Source organism: Simochromis diagramma, unplaced genomic scaffold (assembly GCF_900408965.1).
Source record: "Simochromis diagramma unplaced genomic scaffold, fSimDia1.1 OVJJ01000567.1, whole genome shotgun sequence".
Lineage (NCBI taxonomy): Eukaryota > Metazoa > Chordata > Actinopteri > Cichliformes > Cichlidae > Simochromis > Simochromis diagramma.
Window position 1 is genome coordinate 514069 of NW_024386973.1, and position 23280 is coordinate 537348.

The 23280-nt window shown below is 50.1% G+C and overlaps 2 protein-coding genes across 4 annotated transcripts in view; one reads left to right on the forward strand and one right to left on the reverse strand.

The window, feature by feature from the left end:
- The window catches only part of LOC120738316 (LYR motif-containing protein 4B), a 43802-nt gene extending 26649 nt beyond the window's left edge, over positions 1-17153 (reverse strand). The window contains exons 1-4 of the mRNA XM_040039507.1: positions 17148-17153; positions 14864-14870; positions 14612-14720; positions 23-143 (exon numbers count right to left, since the gene is read on the reverse strand). Of these exons, the coding sequence (XP_039895441.1) occupies positions 23-143; positions 14612-14697 (207 nt within the window). The 5' untranslated portion in view covers positions 14698-14720; positions 14864-14870; positions 17148-17153. The remainder of the gene's footprint in view (positions 1-22; positions 144-14611; positions 14721-14863; positions 14871-17147) is intronic.
- fars2 (phenylalanyl-tRNA synthetase 2, mitochondrial) overlaps positions 14836-23280 on the forward strand; it is a 129372-nt gene continuing 120927 nt past the window's right edge. The window contains exons 1-2 of one of the 3 annotated variants that reach the window (XM_040039500.1): positions 14841-14973; positions 16319-16396. The gene's annotated coding sequence lies outside the window, so the exon portion shown is untranslated. Of the gene's footprint in view, positions 14974-16318; positions 16397-23280 lie in introns of all 3 variants that reach the window. The other 2 variants (XM_040039503.1, XM_040039499.1) reach the window with 2 other exon arrangements.

The window sequence follows — 23280 nt, forward strand, 5'->3', positions numbered from 1 at the left end:
TGTGTGTGTGTGTCAGTCACACCTGTCTCTGTATCAGTGCCAGAGTCTGCCATCCCTCCTCCATCAGTCTCTCCACAGCCTTTGGATCCTCTACATTTCTGTTGGCCTTGAAGGCATCACGGACACGCCGTAGTGCATAGTTTCTGTAACACACACACACAGAGCTTAGTTTCATTCATCGCGTCTGCAGGAAACGACAGTGGCACTGAGCAGTAAACAGAAACGTTTGTGCAGCTGAGACGGTGAAAGCCTCGGAGGACTTTCTGAAACCTGAACAACAGCACAGGAGGGACCTGCAGACGAGCGACGACAAACAAACAAATAAAAAAGACAAATTAGTGCACATGACAAAGCTGCAGGCAGCGCGCTGAGAGCAAACAGCAACAACAGAGCGGAAAACCAGCAAAACAGAAGAACCTCAACATCAGAGACCAGCAGGTCCAGAGTCCTGACCACCCAACAGGACAGCTGTGGAGACACAGATCGTCCCTCCACAGGCCTGAGCCCACGACCCTCTCAGCAACCAGGCAGGACACCTCGTCTCCAGGGTCAGTGCTACAGTGTATCATGAAGTAATAAAGCCTCCATCAGCTCTGCTCTCAAAATGACCCCAAAACCACCCAGCGTCCAGATGTTGGATTGGATGGTGTCCTATCAAACATCTGGAAGACGTGCAGTCCATCCAGCTTTGGTCTCTTCAGGAAGCACCACGAAGAAAGTGACTAACAAAGACGTCCGAGTTTTCTAAACTTCAGGAGTGACTGAAGTGACCAATGAGAGCGTAGGATACTGATGACACATTCGAGGGTTACTTAAGCAGCCAGAGGCTGGAACGTCCACTAGAGACCAACCTCCCGTCACAAAGTGATGTGGAGTCCCTTCACATCCACCGGACCACCGCGCCCTGTCTTAGTGAAGCATCATCCCGGGAATACGGCGTTCCAGCTCGGACACAGCCGGAGCCGATCGCATCGACACGAGTCGTGCTGCACAGCAGGAAGTGGTACGAGTAAATACAAGGAATTTTTCAAAATAAGAGGTGTCCAAATCAAAGCTCCTCTTTTGAAACTCTGGAAATGGAAAATAAATCAGACGTCAGCTCACGTTTTGAACACGTTTATTTCAGAGCGCGCGGCTGCACGCTGGTGTGGCGTCCATGTTTGGCTGTGAGGATGAACATCATCAGAAAAGCTTCTCAGATGTTCAGTGGGGACAGAAGCTCTTCAGGAGGAATTTCTGCTGAAACTTCCCGATCTGTGAGGAGGTGGATTTTTCATTTCCTACATAAATCCTTCCTCTGCTTTATTCCCTGTCATGGCTCCCTCTGCCTCCCTCTGCTTTTATGGCGAGCTTCCCACTCCACCTTCGAGTGTGGCTGTTTGCAGCAGCCATAAACAGATTTGCTTCCCTCTGTGGTCGAACAACATCGTTATTTTCTAGCATTCGGCCATAAAATCCAGCTTTAGGGCCGGTTACTCTGGGAGCGCTCTCACATCTCAGGGGTCTCAAAACGTCAAAACGGCGCGGCGTTAACGAGAGCGGGGGTGGAAGTTTGATTTCCACGATGACACCTTTTCTACAAGAAGCATTTGAACAAACACGGAGTTTATCAGAAGTGAAACTGAGGTACTTAAATCTCTGTTTGCAGTGACATCGACCTGACAGCCCCTCGTTTCTCGGGCCAGACAGCCCGATGCACTCGGCGGACTGTCGGCTGTAAAGGCTGCAGGCTGTGTTTGCAGCCGGAGGGCGGCGGGACTCCACGCCACGCTTCCCTGACCTGCGCTGATTTGATTTCCTGCAGATTCTCACAAGAAAACACGAGAGCTGCAGAACGTCCAGAGAGCGCCGCGATCGATAAACCGATGCTCGCTGAGAGGAGACGTCAGCGTGAGAGACCGCAGACGACTGTGTGTGTGTCGCTCTGACAGCTCCAATTACGTGTGTGCACCAGCCTTCATCGTCTTCATCGTCTTTGTGTATTTATTGATGTTTTTTTAGATACTTTTGTTCAAAGACTTTAAACTTCATCACCGTTTATTCAGATGTGCTGAGAGGCAGACGAGCTTCTACCAACAAACTCAAAGTCTCCAGTTTGTATCACTGCATCGACGATAATCACACACAAACGACGTGTTCGAACCCAACTTTGAAAAACTGCCGTCATTTCACTGAATGTAGAAAAAGCTGAGCCAGAGGTACGGACAGTCTCTCAGAGTTTGGACTGCTGTGACGTTTTGGTTCGAGCATCGCCGTCCACCTGAGTTCTGGCTCTGCCTCGCGGCCTCCTGATAGGATCCTAACCGGATGCCCTCACCACCTCCCCCGTCCCCTCTGGACGTGGAGGAGCTGTGGCTCCGAGTCCATCACAGAGGCCCATCAGCCGCTTGCATCAGTGATTTCATTCTTTCGGTCACTGCACAGAGTTATTTCCTGTTTTCTAATCATTGGTTCTTGTGTTGCTTTCACTTCCTTCCTTTGTTATTTCCCCCTCAGACCGTCTGTGCTGCCCTCATTAGTCTCACTGTTTTATTCCACACCTGCTCCCTGTCTGCCAATTACCACACACACACCGAGCTCACCTGTCAGGCTCCTCGGGCTTTCCCTGATCCGGTTCATCTTACCTCTTTGGACAGTTTTACACAGTTTGCCTTTTTGCCTGCTTCCGCTTGTTTTTAAGCAAAGATTTGGATTTTGGACGTGGTCCCCTCCTCCGTCTTCATCACTGGCACGAACGCTTTTAACTACGCGTTTTGGCCTCCACTGTGTAGGTTTCTTTGGAGTTGAACTGAATAAATATTTCTCTAAAGCAACACAAGCTGAACACTTTGAAGGAGGACTGGATTAGAGGCATCAGATTTCTGTTTGTCCAACCTTTCGTTGGAATTTGCTGACCAAAGGTTGGGTCGTGTTTCAGACCCCATGTCAACAATATTTCACACAAACGCAGCCATGTGAAAGTGACGACATCATTTCCCACAGAAGTGTTTACGTCAGGTGAAACCATGTTTTCTTAATTAAACTGAGTCCTGTGGACAAACTCCACCTCCCCCATCCTGGCCTACATGATGGTTGTCCCTGATGACCAGTTCTCCACGTCCGGCAGGTTCTGGGTGGCGTGGTCCTCCATCTCCAGTCTAAGACAGTCGAGCCGGGTTTGTCGGTAGACTTTTTCCTCGATCATCGTCCGCCGTGGACACAGACGGCTGGAGACACCAGATCCGACTCGCTGCGATCAGCTACTGGTTAGCAGTAACTTAACTTTGGTGCACGATTCTCCTGGACACACGAAGGAGTAAGAATAACTCTGAAACCAGCCCCACCAGGTAAAGTCAGCGTGTGGGAAACGCTGCGACGTTTTATATGTGAAAGGCCAAAGTGTGTGAGCCTGTTTGCCGTTCTGCATCACCTGCCCGACACACCAGGGAGCGAGCTCGACATATCCTCTCTCAGATTTTATTTTTACAGAGTGAAACGGCTTCTGTCTCCTCCACACTCTGAGCAGCCACGGCAGCAGCTGGCAGCGTAGGTGTTAGAAATCTGCCAGCTCGGGACCTCGCTAACCTCAAACCCGAGCAGCGCCGCACCCCAACGCTTCCCTCGGCTTTCTGCTGCATCTGCAGCCACCAGGACCACGGAGTGTGGTGGCTGCAGATAATAAGTACACACCGAGAAGCAAATGCAAACAGACAAATTACAAACACCGGGGAATTTTCTGGCAGGAGCCGCGGCAGTGAAAATGATTATTGGTTTAATTTCCAGCGCTCTGTGTCGATGGTCTCGGAGCCTCGTTACAGCTGGCAGCTCCTCCGATGTGGAGAAAGTACAACGCCGACCTTGGGAAGTTACAGCAAAGCCATTCGTCTTCTCTGTCTGTCTTTGTGTCTCGAGCTCATTTAGGATTTAAGACAGAACCAATAAAAGTGTGATGGATCAGATTTACATGCCGCGGTTAAATACGACGCTCATTACAAGGACGTGACGGAGAGCGGCGAGGAAAACGGCTCGAGATTGGTTTGAAAGTGAAACAGAAAGGATGGAGGAAACGAAGCTGTGGTGGAAGAAGACAAAAACTAAGACAGAAAGGAAGGATGAAGGAAAAAGGAATAAACACAGGAAATGAAGCATAAAGGAAAAGGATGACGGAGACGGGAAAGGGATGAAGGGTAACGCTGGAGAAGGAAATGAGCAATTAAGGAAGTCGGGAAGAAAAATCAGGAGAAATGTTTTAGTGTAGGATGAAAGCAAAGAGGAAAGGAAAAGGGCGGGAGGAGATGAAGACAATCACCCAGCCTGGTCTCAATCATCTTCATCATCATCATCCGAGCTTCAAGGATTCTGGACATTAAACAATCAGGATGATTTTCTCATTTTTTCAACGTGAAGTTTGTCCGTGCTGTAAATCACAAACACCTCGCCCTGCAGCGTGCACGTGCACAACAGCTCCAAACACCAAAGCCTTCGAGATCCACCTGAACGAAGCAACGGTCTGTCAGCGGCTCACCTGTGACAGCGCTCTGAGGTCAGAGGTCGCAGCTGCCCGTTTCTCAGCAGGTGTAGACGAGCAGCTGAAGCTGCCAGCTCCGGTTCTCTGGTGACTGTGCGAGTCGACCGCCGTCTAATCTTCAGGCCTGAGTGGCGACACCTATCACTCGGCTACCTGCGCCGTAACGGCGAGCATAAATGGAAGTGTGATGACGTTACGAGCTAACCCCGTGTCTTTATCCACACCGCAGCAGGAAAGTGCTCTCGGTTAAACTCTCTGCACCATCGTGTGGTTTAAAGCGGTACTGCACAAACGTAGAACCTCGCAGTCTCGATATCAGAGACGTTTGGGAAATAAATCCAAAGCAACCGTTTCGTGGTTCTGCTGACAGTTCCAGTTCATCCTGGAAGGTTTAAAACTCTTAAACAAAAGTCATTTACAAAAACAAATGAGCAGTTGAATAATTGCATGAGGACGGTTTAACGCGTTGATCTGACGAGCTCCCTGCACGACTGACGAGTTCTGACGACCAGTTCTCAGGTTTCCGAGGTCAGCTGTAGGCAGAGACCGTCACCAGCGTCCGATGCAGACTCATTCTGCCCGATGAGCAGGCCCGAAACATGCAACAAACCACTCCGTTCAGAAAAGAGCTTCAAGGGTTTCCCTCACAGGCCTTCGAGGGGTAAAGAGTTAACCTGGTAAATAACTGAGATTGCAAATATTGGCCAAAGCAAATGCAGTTTTTTAAAGTAGCCCTACAGGCAGAAGGACAAGCAGAACAGAAAAACACAACCAAGCTAAAGAATACAGAGAAGGAAGAGTGAACAGACTACGACAAAGAAAGAACGATGAATCGAGAGAGAAACCAATGACAGGGAAGTATAACTGAGTATAAACGAGAAAATGAAGGATGATGGGTTTGGGAAGGACAAACATCTTCCCAAGTTTCTCAGAGTTTGTCATTCAAACGTCCGGCCTCCCCTTTCAGGCTCAGCAGGGCCGGAGACGAGGTCTCGAGGCTCTCCATCACCCTGATTCATACAAACCCTCAGCTGTAATGGACCCGGTGTAATGAGCGCTGCGCTAATGAGCAAAACAAAAAGACAGACGAGAGGAAAATAAATAAATAAAAGAGCAACAAAGAGATTAGAAAGTGTTGGAAACGCCCGCCAGGCAGCTCAATATCTCCTCTGGACAGGAAGTGGCACAGGATGATGGACCGAAGGCCGAAGTCTCAAAGTCAAACTTCACTTTGGATCTTTCACACAGACACCGAGTGTAACCTAATTATAAAAGGTATTTATAACCAAGCCATCGTGTGATCAGGTAACAGCTACTAGGGTCAAACACCTGTGGACTACAACGACTGCAGCTCCCAGTGTCCTTTAAAAGCTTTGACGCTGGGCAGCTTCAGACTGTGGCTGGTTTTCACTCTTTGACAGGTTAGAGCAGAGCAGCAGACAGTCGACGGGACGGATCGCTGATCCGGTCCAGGTCTGTGCTCTGTTTATCCACAGTCAGCCTCATGCAGGCTAAGCAAATGTTTTCCAGACATCCTTTATCCAAAGCTACAGTTTCAATCCTGTGATGTTCCCGGGATAGAGCCGATAAGCTGCCCAGCAAGTCAAAGGATCTACTGAGCATGCTCAGAAACCTAAACCTGCCTGTTGTGGCTTCAAAAACTAAACTGAAAGCAATGAGCACCCAATCATCAGCATGGAAACGCACGCTGCAGCCAACGCTGTAGCCGTGCATCCATCAGCACGTAGGTAACACCGCTGAGGTCCTCGCACCGGCCGGCTGATGTTTACTGACGTACAGCATTCAGTCTTTTAATACATGTTGTTGTCGAGTCATAGAGGAACTTTAAAACACTGTAATTAAACACTTAGATTCTCCTCCTGCAGCAGCAGCCAGTGTCGACCCCCGTCCAGTCCTGCAGGACCCCGTGAGTGTGGCGGGCTCACAGAGGGAGGGGCTCGGAGGTTTCTGACCAGAATGTCCCCGTGACGCCTCCCAGACGAAGCGTTCTTTAACTGGGAGCAGACCCGTCGCAGACCCAGGAAGCTCTGCAGAGACGAGGCTTGGGTGGAGCACTTTTTATATCAAAAACAACCATTTAGTTGCTTCACACACTAACACACCGATCAGCAGAATTAAAGTCTAACTTTGTTAACGCATCAGGTTATCTGAGTTTATCAGTCGATTATGAATCAATACTGACAATCACTGATACCGTACTCCATGAATAATTGATCAGCGACTCTGCACCGAGGGAGACTCGTGTTTGAAAGCTTCCTGTGTGAACGAGCTAACTCTGCACTCGGGCGAGTCGTCACTTCAGAGGGAATTCAGTCGTGTGATCTCCAGGAGACGAGAAGGAAGGAAGCAAGGAAGCAGAATAACTGAGAGGAGCTGAGGAGACGAGGGAAGGAGATGAGGAAGGACAGAGGAGGGCGGGAACGGCTGGAGGAGTGAAAAACAGGAGATGTCCACAATTACTTCATCATCAGAAGGTTTGTTATCTGCTGTCAGCACACGGCTGACGAAGTCAGGGGGAGAGCTATTTTTAAAAGAGGGAGAGAAGAAGAAGACAGAGAGGGGAGGGAGGGGGGGAGGGAGGGAGAGAGAGAGGGAGGGAGAGGAGAGAGGGAGGAGAGGGAGGGAGGGGAGGGGAGAGGAGAGGAGAGGGAGAGAGGAGAGGAGAGAGGGAGAGAGGGGGAGGAGGAGGGAGAGGAGAGGAGAGAGAGGAGGAGAGGGAGGGAGAGAGAGGGAGAGGAGAGAGGGAGAGGGAGAGAGTGGAGAGGAGAGGAGGAGGGGAGGAGAGAGGGGGGAGGGGGAGGGGAGAGAGGGGGGAGGGAGAGAGGGAGGGGAGGGAGGGAGAGAGAGAGGGAGAGGGAGAAGAGAGAGGGGAGAGGGGGGGGGAGGGAGGGAGAGAGCGGAGAGAGGGAGGGAGAGGAGAGAGGAGAGGGAGAGAGTGGGGAGAGGAGGAGATGAGAGGGAGAGGGGGGGGGAGAGAGAGAGAGAGGGGGGAGCGGAAGAGGAGAGAGGGAGGAGGGGAGGAGAGCGAGAGAGGGAGAGGGAGAGAGGGAGCTGGGGGAGAGGGAGAGAGGAGGGGGGGGGGAGGAGGAGGAGAGGGGAGGAGAGAGGAGGAGAGGGGGGGAGAGAGAGGGAGGGGGAGGGAGGGAGGGACGGAGAGGGAGGGAGAGGAGAGCGAGAGAGGGGGGAGGGGAGAGCAGGGAGGGAGGAGGGAGAGGAGAGAGGAGAGAGGGAGCAGAGGAGGAGAGAGGGAGAGAGGGGGGAGAGGGAGAGGAGGGGAGGGAGGGAGAGAGCGGAGGGAGAGGAGGAGGGAAAGGGAGAGAGGGAGAGGAGGGGGGAGGGAGGGAGGGAGGAGAGGGAGAGAGGAGGGAGGGAGAGGGGAGGGAGGGAGGGAGAGGAGGGAGGGAGGGGAGCGGGGAGAGGGAGGGGGGAGAGAGGGGAGCGGGAGGGGGCGAGGGGGGCGGAGGAGAGGTGGCGGAGGGAGGAGTGAGGGGGGGGAGGGGGAAATAGTGATGAGGACAAAGCGAAAGACTCTGAGACACAAACTCTGGATCAGTTTGTTTTTGGTGTTTTGTTGCTCCGGTGCAGAGAGGATGACCTACTTCTGCCTCCTCCTCACCTCCCTCCCTCTCTCCTCTCTGTCCTCTACCTCTCTCCCTCCCTCTCTCACCTCCCTCCCTCCCTCCCTGTCTGTGGGCCACACCTGTGGCTGTGGGCCCTGCAGGGATTTCCAGTGTGTGAGCTGGAACAGGTGAGCGGACACCGCGGGACGTCAGCCAAGTTTGTGAGATTGGCTGAGAGAGACTTCAGCGGATCGTCACATGTCGGAGAAGCAGCACAAGGCTGCAGCGCCACAGCAGGAGAGTCGTTCCATCCTGATGCACAGTAACAAGCACTTGTTATTCAAGGACCCTCGGGTGCCCTGAATCCACTTTCTAAATAAAAACATGTAGAAATGTTTTTACATAAGTAACAAACAAATAAAACAGAGCGGGCTGCCGGCTGCCCCGCGCTGAAAGCTGAGCTTTACTGGCAGCCAGGATCACGCCTGCAGGGTTTTAACCCCAGCACTGCAGAGCTCCTTCAACCTGCACCATTTCTAACGGCCTGCAGGGGGCGACTGCAGCCGCGCTCCCTCGCTCTGTGACCTCAGACTCCATAAACATCAGGACTTACTGAGGTCACAGAATAAAACCGGACTTTTATTATTGGGTCAAACAGGAGGAGACAGTGATGCATCCGCCACACCTCCTCCTGTATCAACTACGACCCGTATAAACTCCTCCTCCCCGCGATGACGTCACCAGCTCCCATCCCGGCACCGCCTCCTCAGCCCGCTGCCTCTGTGATCCCTGTGTAACGTCCACCTTACTGCAACGTGCGGCCAGGAAGGCATCCGTGCAGCGCCTGCCTACAGCACCGCTAAAGCTGCCACCATCACGCTCGTCACTCATTTATTTATCGTCTCTATTCATAATAGAACACAATAGAGTCTCTGCCTTTGACTCCGTCCTTCATATTTCACTGTGATCTCTCGTCAGCCTTCATCCTGGAGCAACGACGCACGAGCTGTCCGCCAGCCAGGCCTCGCTCACCGCCAAGATGGCGGCAGCTCGAGGTCACCAGAGTGGGCGTGTCCATCGACTACACAGTCTGTGAGCTTGTCACTGAGTCTAAGGATGAGAGTGTTAACGTGCATGTTCTACATTGAGAGAAATCACGCGAGCACGCCGCTCGGGGCCTGGACCCTCGCCACACTGGCCTCCCTGCTCCTTCATCCGCTTCCCGGAAACGGAAATCCAAGCGAGGAGATGCGGCGAGGAACCAGGAGACAGGACAGAGCTTAAACGGGAGAGCGGTCAGAGATGCTGGCTGTGTCGCTCTGTGGTTAAAGGCTGTTCGTTATTCCCAGCTCTGGGAATCATAATGAAATTCTAACAATATTCAAAGATTTGTTTTAAGGCTGCTCAAGGACCTGCAGAGGTCCTGAATTCCCCGAGAAATAAAAACAGGGAGAAATTTACATTTTTACATAATTAGAAAACAAAGCAAAGCGGGGCCCCCTGCTGGTCTCCGGGTGCACTGCAGTAAAATGTTCACGAGCTCCACAGCCGTCAGCCGGGTGTCACCCCGTCCCGTCATCACAGGAACGCTGTTTTAACCTTCTTCTCCAACCTGTTCCTAATGTATTGGCCTTTGACTTCATGCGCCGGCCTCGCTCCGACCTTTCAGCTGCAGCAATGATCTGATTTTCCTGCAGAGAATCATGAATGTTTCATCCGACGCCTGTTTATCCCGCTCCTCCCCCTCTCTGGCAAAGCCCTCCAAATTCAGCCAAAGTCTCCCACCTCTCCTCCCAGGAAGGAAGACAGCGAAACAACAAAACACAGCCTGCAGCAACGTCTGGCATATTCAGGTCATTCCACAACAACCCGGCGAGCGCGCAGGTACACGGCTGCAGCACAAGCTGAGGCTTAGGAGGATTAAACGCCGCTCTCCCGCTCTCGCTTCTTTTCATTCGTTTTCATGCACTTTTTCCTGGAAGATCGTAACATCTCCACTTTGTGACTGGCAGCAGACTGGCTGGTAAACCCGAGGCCCCTGCTGCGCCGCTCTCACCCCGAGGCTGCTCTTAACGTTAGAAAACAACTATGTGAAAATGATTCTGACACAGAAACAGCAGAAAACGAGCCTGCGATCAAAACACAAGTAAACCAGAGCTCAGCTGCAGCCGCCCTCACACAGCCTGCAAAGCTTAACCAAAAGCACACGTTTAAACATGCAGGATGTTCTCACCCCAACCGGTCGCAGCAGATGGCCCCGCCCCTCCCTGAGCCTGGTTCTGTCGGAGGTTTCTTCCTGTTCAAAGGGAGTTTTTCCTTCCCACTGTCGCCAAAGTGCTGCTCATAGGGGGTCATATGATTGTTGGGTTTTTCTCTGTATCTATGAAGCGCCTTGAGGCGACTTATGTTGTGATTTGGCGCTATATGAATAAAATTGAATTGAATTGAATTGACGTGGGTCTGAACGAATGAAGCCATGACCGCTCAGAAATGATGGAGAAAGTGATGAGAAGGCATCGCATCTGGACCCGCCCCTCTGCGCTCCGCCCCTCTGCGCTCCGACACTATTCACAGCATGAATACACCCTGTAATATTGTTGATACAGCGCCAAATCACAACTACAGTCGCCTCATATTCATACGGTAGACTCTGCAACAGTCCAGAGAGACTCACTCAGGCCTGTGAGCACAGGGTGGAGACAGTGGGGAGGAAAAACTCCCTTTTCACAGGAGGAAACCTCGGAGCAGAACACAGGCTCTTAGAGTGAACTAACAAAAATGTTCAAACTGAAAACAACAAAACGATCTGCTGGTTTCATTATCTGTGAGTTTGGTAAAAAGACTTTTGAAACGTCCTGACGAGGCTCTGATGGACGTGGTTACTCCGACACTCCTGACACATGCCCTCAATAATAACGATAGAATCAGACTAAAATGAACACTGACACTAATAAAAACTAAACTGAGAGAAGAAAACCTTAAAAAAGCAAAGCTAACAGCTACAGGGAGTTTATTCTGGGGGAAAGTACTCTGATTACTCTTCTCAGTAGCCAATGGTTACATGTAATAAATTACTCAGAAAGTAACTAAAGATGCCCTGATCTGGTCCATGGATCAGATTATCAGTCCCGGCTCAGGAAGTTAGCTCAGGTATCGCTGATGATGTAATGAACATTCAGGTTTCCCATTTCCTGCCCAGTAAGGAGACCTGACCATCCAGCACTGAGGGCGTGTCTCTGTGAGGAAGATCATTGGTGGGCCTGGAGCAACAGGTACGCCAAGGTAAGACAGCTGTGCTGAACAGGGTGTTTGCAAAGTACGAGTAGGCAGTAATGCATCATCGTGGTTTGGACTGTCCAAAGACACACTGACTAAAACCAGCAGAATAAACACGGCGGGGTCTGGGTGGAGCTGGGTGGAGTCTGGCTTCAGGCTGAGACCTTTAAAGAGTTTATTTCCTCCATACGAAAAGGTTTGGTGCCCCACAAAGGCTTTAACCTCTCAGATAAAAAAACCTGGTTTCATGCACTCACAGGTAAACCAGGCTTTCAGCTGCACGCCCACACTGGTGGGTGCCCACACTGGTGGGTGCCCACACTGGTGGGTGCCCACACTGGTGGGTGCCCACACTGGTGGGTGCCCACACTGGTGGGTGCCCACACTGGTGGGTGCCCACACTGGTGGGTGCCCACCTGAGGGCCCGTCTAACCCAGGAGGACAGACTCTCCTGTTTCATGCATTTCTTCAAACTCGAGCTTCCTGATTTAGTTTCATTTCTTTAGCAGCTGGTGTCACAGTAACGTGGTTTCAGGAGCAGAGCATGCTGGTACATGTAGTCACAGAGGACCACGTCCTCTCAGCAGGACTGCAGCTGAAGGAGCTGAACTCCACCCGCAGAAAGACACCAGCGTTATTGATGTGGTAATGAACTAACCAAAGTTTGATTTCACGAGCTCTCCTCCAAACCTGGCTTCAAACACACACACACACACACACACAGACACACACACACACACACACAGACACAGACACACACGTCTGAGGCGGCGGGCCGAGCCAGCTGTCTGCCTCTGGGCAGGCGGGATGAATATATTTTATTTGGAGAGGCAGCAGGAGGAGGCCACCTCTCATCTGGCCGTTCAATAATTCAACACAGCGGCGCTCCGCGCGGAGGCGGGCGGGGAGCGGCGACTCTCTGATGTCCGTGTGGAGCGCCGAGTGCTGTCACAGCTGCAGACGGCGTCCCAGACTCACCTCAGAAAGGCAGAGTCAGACTCCAACTCCTCCCGATTTAATCATGTAGCACGGGGAGGAGGAACGAACGGGTCTCTGCTGAAGGCGGAGCCGGGTGTGGACTCCACCTTCACCTGTTCAGCCTCACAGGTCACCTCGACCGAGGCCTGACCAGCCTGATAGTTCTCCTCCTCCACCCGCTCACTGCGCCTGCTCGACTGTCAGAGGAGGAACTTCCTGTTTGGTGTGAACGCAGCAGGAGGAAGGAAGCTCTCTGCTGCTTTGATCCTCCATCAGGTGGAGGTCGGCAGACTCATCGCTCCATCTGAGCCCAGCGTGGAGCTTCTGCTCCATCACTTCTGACTTACACGTTTTTAAAAGGGTCCATCGACCACATCCAGCACGTTTTTAATTCTGAGGCCAAGTTTAAGATGAACATGAAAAACTGTTAAAGTTTTGTTTTCATGTTCAGGCTGAAAGTGGGTCAAAAGACTGCTTTTAAAATATATATGCTGAAAAGTTTTTAATACAAGAGAAAATTTCACAGCTTTTCAAAATTTTCACATTTTATACGAATCGCAGAAAAGGCTCTAAAAACGTAACGATGTGAGGTGCAGTGAAGCTTAGCGGAGCCTCCGGTGGAGTCTGATTACTCTGATTACACTTGTTTCTCATTAGTTTTCAGTTTTACTTCACAGTGATTGTTATTTAATGAGCAGCTCAGAGCCTCTGTGACCCGTTTGTCATCTTCTGTTTTTCCAAATAAAGAACAGAGTTTGAGCCCTGATGATGATGATGATGATGATGCCACCCATCCAAACCAAGTCACAGCAACAAACGTAGCACTAAGCAGCTGCATGGAGCCCGACCAGCTGCCTGCTCTCATACCCAACGCTGTTAGATACCTGAAGTCATGTCATCGTGTCCAGAAAACAGCCAGCGCGCTTCAGCAGGTTAAACTATAGACAGACAGACAGACAGAGACACAGACAGACAGACAGACAGACAGAGACAGACAGAGACACAGACACAGACAGACAGAGACACAGACAGACAGAGACAGACAGACAGAGACACAGACAGACAGAGACAGACAGAGACACAGACACAGACAGACAGAGACAGACAGACAGAGACACAGACACAGACAGACAGAGACAGACAGACAGAGACACAGACAGACAGAGACAGACAGAGACACAGACACAGACAGACAGAGACACAGACAGACAGACAGAGACACAGACAGACAGAGACACAGACAGACAGAGACACAGACACAGACAGACAGAGAGACAGACAGACAGATCGATGCATGTCGGGCTGACAAATAAAAATCATCCTCAAACACACAAAAACACGCAGCATTTTTGGGCTGCCACTCCATATGAAGGCTAAAATAATGGCGCTGACCCACGGCTCCAAACAAAGGTGCTTCCTTCATGACTTCCTACAGCAGAGGAAACGAGGGAGCGTCCTTCATGAAAGGAGCCAAGGATGGAAAAGATCCTTGGATCACCTCCTGTCTGCAGCTGTTAGAAAACCTGACTTTTAAAACTAATAAAGTTCACGGTGAGTTCAAGGTCCCCGTTACTTCTGCCTGCAGTGAAACTGAATGGAGGCGGAGCTACAGTGCAGCAGGAGGAAGTGTGACAAACTTCAGATGTAGCCTTGTCGTCTGTACTGTATATAGAGAGATGACAATAAAGTTTACTTTGAGGCAATTTAGTCACTTCCTGTGAAATCCCAGCCTCAGTGACATCACCGCCCTGCCTCTCTGTCATGTGACCTCCTGTCGCATCATCTTCAGGACGCAGTTGGTTCCAGATATCAGAACTAATCCTGTCACCAACGAGACCAGAGCCGGTCCAGACGCTCCGAGACAAACTTCTTTACCAAAGCTTTCAAAGTTCTCCTGGTGAAGGAGGAGGATGAGGAGGGATGTGGCTCAGTGTCAGCATCTCTGACGTGTCTACATCAGGTCACCTGAACCCATTAAGTTCAACTTTGCAACAAGACACACCTGCGTGTACCTGCCTCCATCACCTCCGCCTCCATCACCTCCACCAGACACTCACAGTGCAACACGTACAGGTATTAAACGACCGTTAGGTTCACACGCTCACCCCCCGAGGATGAAACACCTGAGCGCCTGCGTACTCACGCCCCGAACCTGCAGCCTGAGCCCCGCAGTCACGTGATCCCTAACCCGTCAGCACACCCAACGTAAACACAGGCGCGAGCGTCTCCCGCGGCTACCAGCGGGGGCGCGCACGCGGAATCGTCTCACCTGTAGTTGTATGACGGGAACTTCGCGCTCTCTCGGAGCATCGTCCTGTACAGAGACATCACCTGCGATCGTGTAGCCGCCGCCATGCTGTCTGCGACTGCGCAGATCCCTCCGCGACGCTCTGAGCTGAAGGACCCGGGCACGAGGCTGACCGAGGAGCGCCTGCGCAGAAATATGAGACGCCGGCGGATTGTTTTCCGCTTCCGCTTTATCGGTGTGACCCCACGTGACACTCTAAGCTGTGAGTGTCACAAAGAGCCTCGCGCTCACAGGAAGTTTAATTTACTCTGACCTGAACTCGCAGTGATCACGCAGGCGCGCTCCCGACGCCTTCACAGCATCCGGCGCTGGAGTGACAGGAGGTGAGTTCGCGGTGCTCCTCTAACCTCTCATAACGCACGTGAGCCTTTAAATCCACGTTCATGAATGGACCACAACCTGGTCCACGAGCCCCACTGTGGGACGGCAGCATACCGGCCCACGCAGCGCGGAACTTCCACGCTCAGAGGGCTTTTTACGGGTCAGCATGGCAGCTGCTCACCTGACAGCTGGGGACTGTGTGTGTGTGGGGGGGGCGGCGGCGGCACAAACAGGGGCGTGCACGTGGCGTTAGGTGTGACCTTCCTGTGGGGTTATCTAAACCCTCCATCAGGTCTGACGTCACACACCTGTAGCTGACACGCTGCTCTGTGGTGCTAACTTCTTCCTCTGACCTTTGACTACTCTGACGTCATTAACCAAGAGTGACTCCTGTCAGTCACCTGGTCTGTTACCATGGTAACTGACTCAGAGTTTCAGCTAAACCTGCTCCCTGGACAGAAAGGCAAGATTATGTTTCATTAAAACAAAAACAAATGTTTTCCATGTCCAGCCTACAGGCCTGTTAGTCAGACTGTACCTGAGGGCAGGCGTGTGCGCAGGTGGTGCTGTCGGTGTGTTGTCCTAATGCCAGGCCTGGTGGTGTAAACCTGTAGTGATGGGAAGGTTGCTCCTGGGATCCAGACTTCCTGCTTCCACACGCTGTAGCCGAGGTGCCGACGACGCTCTCGGCTGTACGTCTGTAGATGTTTGCTGAGGGTTTCGGTCGTCGTGCCAGATGTCGTCAGCTGTCTTGGAAAGTAAAATGTTTAAAAGTGCAGCCTTTGATGGGATCCCTTCAGAAGCTGCTGGATGTCGAAGAAAAGCTGAGATCCTCACTGATGTTTGTCTCGGGGAATTTAGGGCTCAGCAGAACACGGAGAGGGTGGAAACCTTTATGTCCTCGGGACATCTGAGGAAAGAGCCTGTGTGGCTGCTCGGAGCAGAAAGAGGGACGCAGTGAAAAAGCAAAACAAAACTGGTTTGAGTGGTCTGAAAAGTCTCATTATGTACCAAGTAAATACACTTTCTGCTTAGTCTGTTTCTGTGTTTGCGTGAAGTCCACTGGGTAGATTCATCCAGCCTGGTCCATCTGTGTCTTCTTGTCTTTGGCTTTTAATTTGTTCACTGCTGAATATTTACAGCAGACATTAATAAATTATAAGGAAAGTAGACGTCTCCTTCCACGTGTCCAGTAGACGTTTCTGGTTTTGACACCTCTGGAATATTCATCATCCGTCTGGATGTGGATGCATGTCAATATTTCAATAAACGTTTTTCACATAATTGATCAAATATAGGAAACGCCCCATCCATATACAAATATTTGATTTTGCACATGTTTACCAGGTGTGAACGACTTGTCACCCCAGCCGTGTAATTCCACCTGAGGTTGGGAAACTTAACTCCTCCCCTCTCATAAGGCAGGTAAAGTAACGTTCCTGTTATTCCAAATAAGCAGCTCGTTTCTCATCACAGAACAAAGCTGGTTCTGGTGGTGAAATGTCTGGAAGTAGCATAAACATTTAGATAAGATCATCGATTTTATAATGTGTATTCGTCCAATCAGAGATGAAGGTCAATTTGACCGTCGGTTTAATGTTTCCATGATGTTTAACAGGAGATCTTAAAAAATTAATTAATTTCTGGAGAATTTTGATGCCTACGTTCATGATGGGTCCAGTTGGAGTTATTAATTTTAAAAACTCTCCAATATCTACAGGTGACCTCACCGGACTGGGAATCATTTAGTTATGTCTGTCCTGAAGAATAATATCTGCAAACAAAGCAATAAGGAGGTGTCTCCCTCACTGCTGTGGCCACAGGCTCTGCTGCAGTGATGGAGCACAGCTCTGACTCATCGCTGTGAATCAAAAGCTTCTGAGATGTTGTCGTTAGTTGGGATTTGTGTGTAATAGTTGGATCCATCTGAGGAATGTTTGAGCTGATCCGAACCTCAGAAGCAGCTTCGATTCTGAGTGCTGGATATGTATTTAGAGCTCGCACTGCTGTGTTTTTCATTTAACATGTTTGGAAGTCTCCTGACATTATGACAGCCCTTAAACCTCTGCTGGTCTACAGAGAGCCTCATCTGTGTGCAGGAGCTGCCCTCGGTCAGGCGTTGCTGTGGTTTTAGGGTCATTGTCATCTCAGAGTTCCAGTTTCTATCATTCTTCACACACGTCGAACTTCTCTTTAAATGCTTGCTGACCGCAGCATGGTCACCAATCACAGCCACATTTTTACTCGGGGTTGTAACTTCATCGATATTTAACAGTCAACATGTGTGACGGACTCTTGTATGGACATCTGCATGTGTCATTTGCTGTCAGTCTGGGTGGATGTGTCCACTGCTGGCTGAAGGGTGGAGTTAGTCCCTCCTGTAATGGTGTAAATGTATTTTCTGTGATAGGATGTTACCTTTGATGAGCTTTGCAGTTTGATTGGTCTTGGTTTAAGGACGGCCCCCTGCAGCCTGACTGTGACAGGAAGTGTGAAATAGCCGACCTGTTGTCACTCGTGTTACGTGTGATGTGGTCATGTGTGTTTCTTTATCTGTCGTAGGCTTGAAGTCATCCCAGCGCGTCACGTTGACACTCAAACGTCACAGCAGAGAGCTGCATGTGATAAACTACTAGATCACAGGGAAACCTCAGCTGTACTTGTAGTTTTCAGAAACTTGATCATTATCTTTGCATAAACAGGAGCTAACGTTCATGAGAGGCGTGATGTCACTTCCTGCAGAACGACCTACGTTTGTATTTTGGATCTTTTCTTCTTTGTCTGATGGATTTCCTGTTGGTTCTTCTTCTCCCGATCGTCTGACGCGCTCCTGCTGAGACGAGGCTGAATGTTAAAGTTTACACACAGTTTTATTTAAAGTGGTTTGTAATTCGTCCTGTGCGTGTCGGGACAGTTTCTGGACCATGTTGGAGACGATGTTCTGAATTTTTACTTTATTGCTTAAACTGTGAAGTCCGAGTTTACTGGAAACTGAAAAAATGATAGTTTTTAAAACACGAAATGGTCACGAAGGATTAAAAATATCCACGAGGTGTGGATGTTTCACTGGGAACGGTTTGAAGATTTAAATATGGCGTCCCAGCACCGCCTCAGACCGGCTCTGATCTCTGTTTGTTTCTTTGGCTTCATCTGCTTCTCCGTCAGGAACGCCGACATCACCTCTTAGCAGGAGGATGTTTAGCCTCCTTCTTCCAGCTGTTCTCCTTCACTACGTCCATGACCCTCCCTCCTCTGCACATGTCCAAACATCCGTCCCTCTGATGGACTCATTCCATCTCCCAGTGAACATGTGAGCGTCTTCAGCTCGGCCTCCTGTCCTGTGTGACTCAGATGAATTTGAGTGTGCTCCTAAAGGAGCCGTGATCATTAACACCAGCAGTCGGTGTTACAGCTCACTGATATCAGCTGAGGCGTTCCCTCTCCTCTCTCAGGCTTCCCTAACAAAGCCGTCAGACGGAGTTCCTCACAGGTGAAGTCTGTGGACGGTGATGAGGCGTTCGCTGTCTTCTCTGCTGCTTGGTTTGCTGAGTTCAGACTGGTTTAGCCCTCACAGTGTCTCTGCCTGATTAGAGACGGCAGGAAGTGAACAGAGAGGATAAAATAAATAAATATTCTGTAGATGCTGTGAACTCGTCGTGTAGTCAAAGCACAGCTTCAGTGATTTAAACCTCCAAATGTTCACTCGCAGCTGCCGACGCAGCCTTCAAACGTCTCCTGCAGGACAGCGGACGCAGAGACGTTCACGGGGACGGTGTCGTCAGAGGTGACGTCATTTACAAACGACAGACACGGCAGGTCGTCATGGCGCGCTGCTCGCAGACCACCTCAGCCCTTAATGCAGACTAGCTGCTGCAGAGTCAGGCTGTGTGAGCGGAGCTGAGGGTGGTGCAAACGTGACGTAGTCGTCGTTTATGGTCAAGAAGGAAAACTTCAGCTGTCCATCAGATCTGATGTAACCGTCAACGCCACGACTCCCACCCTCACTGCCTGACTCACATCACTGAGCGCGCTCACAAAGATGGACGTGTGTGTGTGTGTGTGTGTGTGTGTGTGCGTGTGTGTGCGTGTGTGTGTGTGTGTGTGTGTGTGTGTGTGTGTGTACAGTATGATCTTTAGCAGTGGATGTGTGAAAGGTCACAGACTCATCCTGTTTGTTGATGCCCTGCTGTCTTTGAGTGGAAAGGTCAATGACACTGCTGTGTGTGTGTGTGTGTGTGTGTGTGTGTGTGTGTGTGTGTGTGTGTGTGTGTTCATGCTGATGTGTTAGTTTGTGTGTTTGTTACAAAAAGAAACAGCTGACGATATCGTTGGTTGTCATCTCTGTATTTTTAGTCCGCTGTGTGCACACGTGGGTGTCTGTGTGTGTGTCCTGTACGGTGGTCTTTTGGAGCGAGCTGATTGGCCCCTGACTGCACGTTGTGGTGTTTTGGGCAGAACGTGACGCGTCGACCTGGAGCAGCTCTTCGCCCTCCTGCTGCTTCTGAAACGTTCATGAATCTTTGTTCTGATTCGAGCTCAGACGTTCAGACCCAGAAGCAGCGTCTCCTCCAAACAGGCAGTGAAAGAAAGTTTTGGATTTGCCTTGAAAATCCTGACTTTCCATGATTTGCCTGATAAATTAGCTGCTTTCAGCTGGTCTGAAACACAGACTGTTGAATCTCTGAGGCGATGGAGGAGGAAGGTCCTCGCCGTGGCGCCGACTGATGGACGGCTCAGCAGGAGATCAATAATGAATGCTTGGAGGTCGGTCTTCTCTACTGAGGTCGGAGGTCAGCGGTCAGGACAGGTGGAGTGAAACTGTGTTGTGACCGCAGGCCTGGTTGTTTCTGCTGAATGTCGTCCTCGTGCTGAGTGTTTCCAGGACCGAGGCTTTGATGTCTGAAACCAGAAACTCGGCCTGGGTCTCCACACCACGCACCGAGCAGCAGCGTGGCGCCCACACATTACATGCGTTCATTCCCATCTTCAATAAGCATGAAGCAATAATCCTGAGCAAAAAGAAACTCCGGAGCACTGATGGGTGCAAATATAAATGCAAAAAGCATGAATTTTAAAGGTGTGCAAACTTTCTGCAGACTTTGGGAGAAGTTCGTTTGGTGATCAGGCAGGCGTGCAATCCTCGCCTCGTCTCAGGCCTAACAAAGCTGTCTGCGTGGTGCTGCGAGCCGCTGAGAGCGGAGGAACTCCTCGCTGAGTCCGTATGAGTTTGTTTGAACTGTCGGCCGCTTCGCTCTCACCTTGAATCACGCTGTGAGCTGCAGATTGAGTTTTCACTCTCCGGCTGCTTTCTGCCTGGCGGATCAAGGCCCCCGACGTTCCTCCCATCGATCGCTTCCTCCCGCGTTCAGAGCGGCGGAAGAATCCGTCTCGGACACATCAGCCCGTGACCCGAAACTGATCACTTCCAATCCACCCACCCACCCCTCCATCCATCCATCCATCACCTCCACTCCTCAGGCCTCCTCCTCTGCACCTGCAGCCTGAAGCAGCTGGACAGGTGTGTGTGTGTGCGTCCTGCATCCACTGCGAGTGTTTTCTCTTCATTTTCATCGACAATAAAAAGAAAATAAGAGAAAAACCCAGACTGCACCCAAACACATCAGCGGCGTAACTAATGATGTGAGCTGACATTTAGCCAAAGTGCTGAATAAAACATGAGCGGCTCACAATTTAAAACGACTGAATGTGATAGAGAAACTACTTTCCAAATTTCCTGAATGTCATTCCAGGCATTAAGTGCAACAACATCGGGCCTTTGCATTTATTTCTGAATGAATATTTTATGGCTCTGACCTCCGCCGCGCTGCACGCAGACACATTTACGGCGCCGGCTTTCCTGGGATTTGGCTGTATTTGCTGTGTTTAATGTCACACTCGGGCTGAGGGGATTGAAGCGAGCGCGGCCGATGTAAACAAACCCGATCTCTGCTTTAATTGGCAGAAAAACTGGAAGTAAGCGTCAGAACGAGGTGATGCTTTGAAGTGTCGGTGAGAAGCTGGAGAAAGTCCAAATCAAAGGGCTGCAGGAAGTGGACTGAAGGGAACATCTGCGGCGATGATTCACACTTTATTCATGATGATAAGTTCCTCACACGGTCGGGACACACAGGAGACCGATCCACGACAGCGGGATTAGGCGTGGGTTTAGTTCGAGCTGACGCTCTGTTAGCCTGCTGTGGTTAATGATGAGAGCACAGATGTTAGCATCGAAGCTTAAAATGTACAAACTAACAATAAGTTTCTTTTTTTTTTTACTCCTGAAAACATTTCAGCCAGTTTATTAGTGAAAAAACAAACAGTTCCTCTAATGTCCACTTGAGGCAGACTGCAAAAAGTTTGCATTATTAGGGGCGTGGCCTCTTTGACTGACAGGTGGCTGTAGCTGCTAGCTGTCTGCTAGGCTTCACCTCAGCTAACTGAAGTGGACCGCTGGAGTGTGTTTGCGCTGTTATTGGTCGGTTATCTGACCAATAGCATGGCTGCTGTACTAACAGATGGTCTTGAACAAGAGGAGCCGCCCTCTGCTGGTCATTAGAAAGACTGCAGCTTTGACACTTCAGTGTTAGCTTCACTCTTAAGGCACAGAAGATGCAGGCGTCTCTTTGTATGTACACAGCAGAAAGACTAATAAAGAGTTTAATGGAGAGAATATTGGAAACCTTTGATCTGTAAGGCAAACATGTGGACGACTAACACCGTGGACCCACACATGATACTGCAACTTAGGGCTGCACGATTTTGCATAAAATGAGAATCACGATTTTTTTGGCTTAGAATTGAGATCACGATTCTCTCACGATTTTCTTTTCCAGTATAAATATTTATTGCACTTATTAACTGCGCATCAACTTCGTAACAGTTGAGACTGAACATAAAAACAATAAATAAACATAAAAACAACAAATGTCTCACGTTTTGTTGTTGCCGCAAAATGTTGTACTGCTTGAAATTCCGTCTCCACCGTTGCTTGACGCTGCGTGTATAGAGCAGGTAGTGCAACAATAGAAAAATAGTTGCGGGACGGCACTGTGTAGCGTTTGTCTAGGGTGTTGATCATTTTCCTAAATCCCTCGTTTTGCACAGTGTTGATGGGAGCCATATCTGTGGTCAGGTGATAAGTGATAGCCTCCGTAATGTCTTTGTGCCTGCGGGAGTTCGACGGGTATAGGGAAGCGCTGTATAAGGTTCCCGTTATTGATGTTTGGGTGGTTGACCGGGACGGATTTTCTCCTGTCACTTTCTCGTCATCCCTGACGTGCTCTCCGTGGTTTTTTCCCTGCTAATTTTAGCATCACACGGCACAGCTTCTGTATCACGTGGTATAAGGCTCCGCCCTTGTCATTTGTTGAGCAGGAAGAGTGAGCGCTTGTTTTCATGCAGATTACGTCCCGGATCAAAATGCGGTACAATCGTCGTCGTCTTTTTTTTTTTTTTTTTTTTTTAAATCGTTGTCATTTGGAAATGAGATCGTACATAAGTATGAATCGAGATCGGGATTTTCTAACGATTAATCGTGCAGCCCTACTGCAACTCTAATTGAAAAGGCTCGTGAGGTTTCTTTGGTTTCATTTTAATGTCAGTGTTTATCAAAGTTGTGGTGTTTAAGTATGGGACGGAGCATATTTGGCAGGTTTGTGGAGTAAATGTTCAGTACCAGCTGAATTCAAACCCGGGCACGTCTCTGCCGCTGTGACGGCGCTCTTGAGTTGGGTGAAACCCAGCACTGAGTGTTTTTTCACTCACACATTCAGAGAAATATGAAGGCATGAGGTCCGTCTGTGTGAGTCTAAATGAACCCAGCTGGCTGCTTCCCTCCATCCTTCAGCGATGGAGGGAGGAGAGGAGATCAGAGCCGCAGCCTTCATTAGCTTTCATTAATAACACGGGGGCCATCCACATCCAGCTCGCTGCCTTCGCCGGTAATTACCATCCATCGTAGATTTCAGCCGGGGAGACATCGCCTCTGGGTCTCAGAGCGGCTGACTCTGTTTGTTGGGCCGCTGTTTGCTCCCAGAGAATACGTTTGGGAAATGAAAACAGGTTTCCTAAACGGAGCAAACCATAGTCCATTAATGCAGGATGCGATGTAGCGGCAGGTTTTGTTCCTGATCCGAGGTCTGAGGAATCTGAGGTGATATCCAGGTGTTTTTGTCTTTCCTACAAACTACAGCACCATCACTGCCGCTGGCCAATCACGTCGCTGTGATGTAATAACTTTGCAACTTGTGTAAAAAGAGGGAGAAGTTTGATCTCAGGGATTCTGGCAGAAACACTTCGGTCTGTCAGGT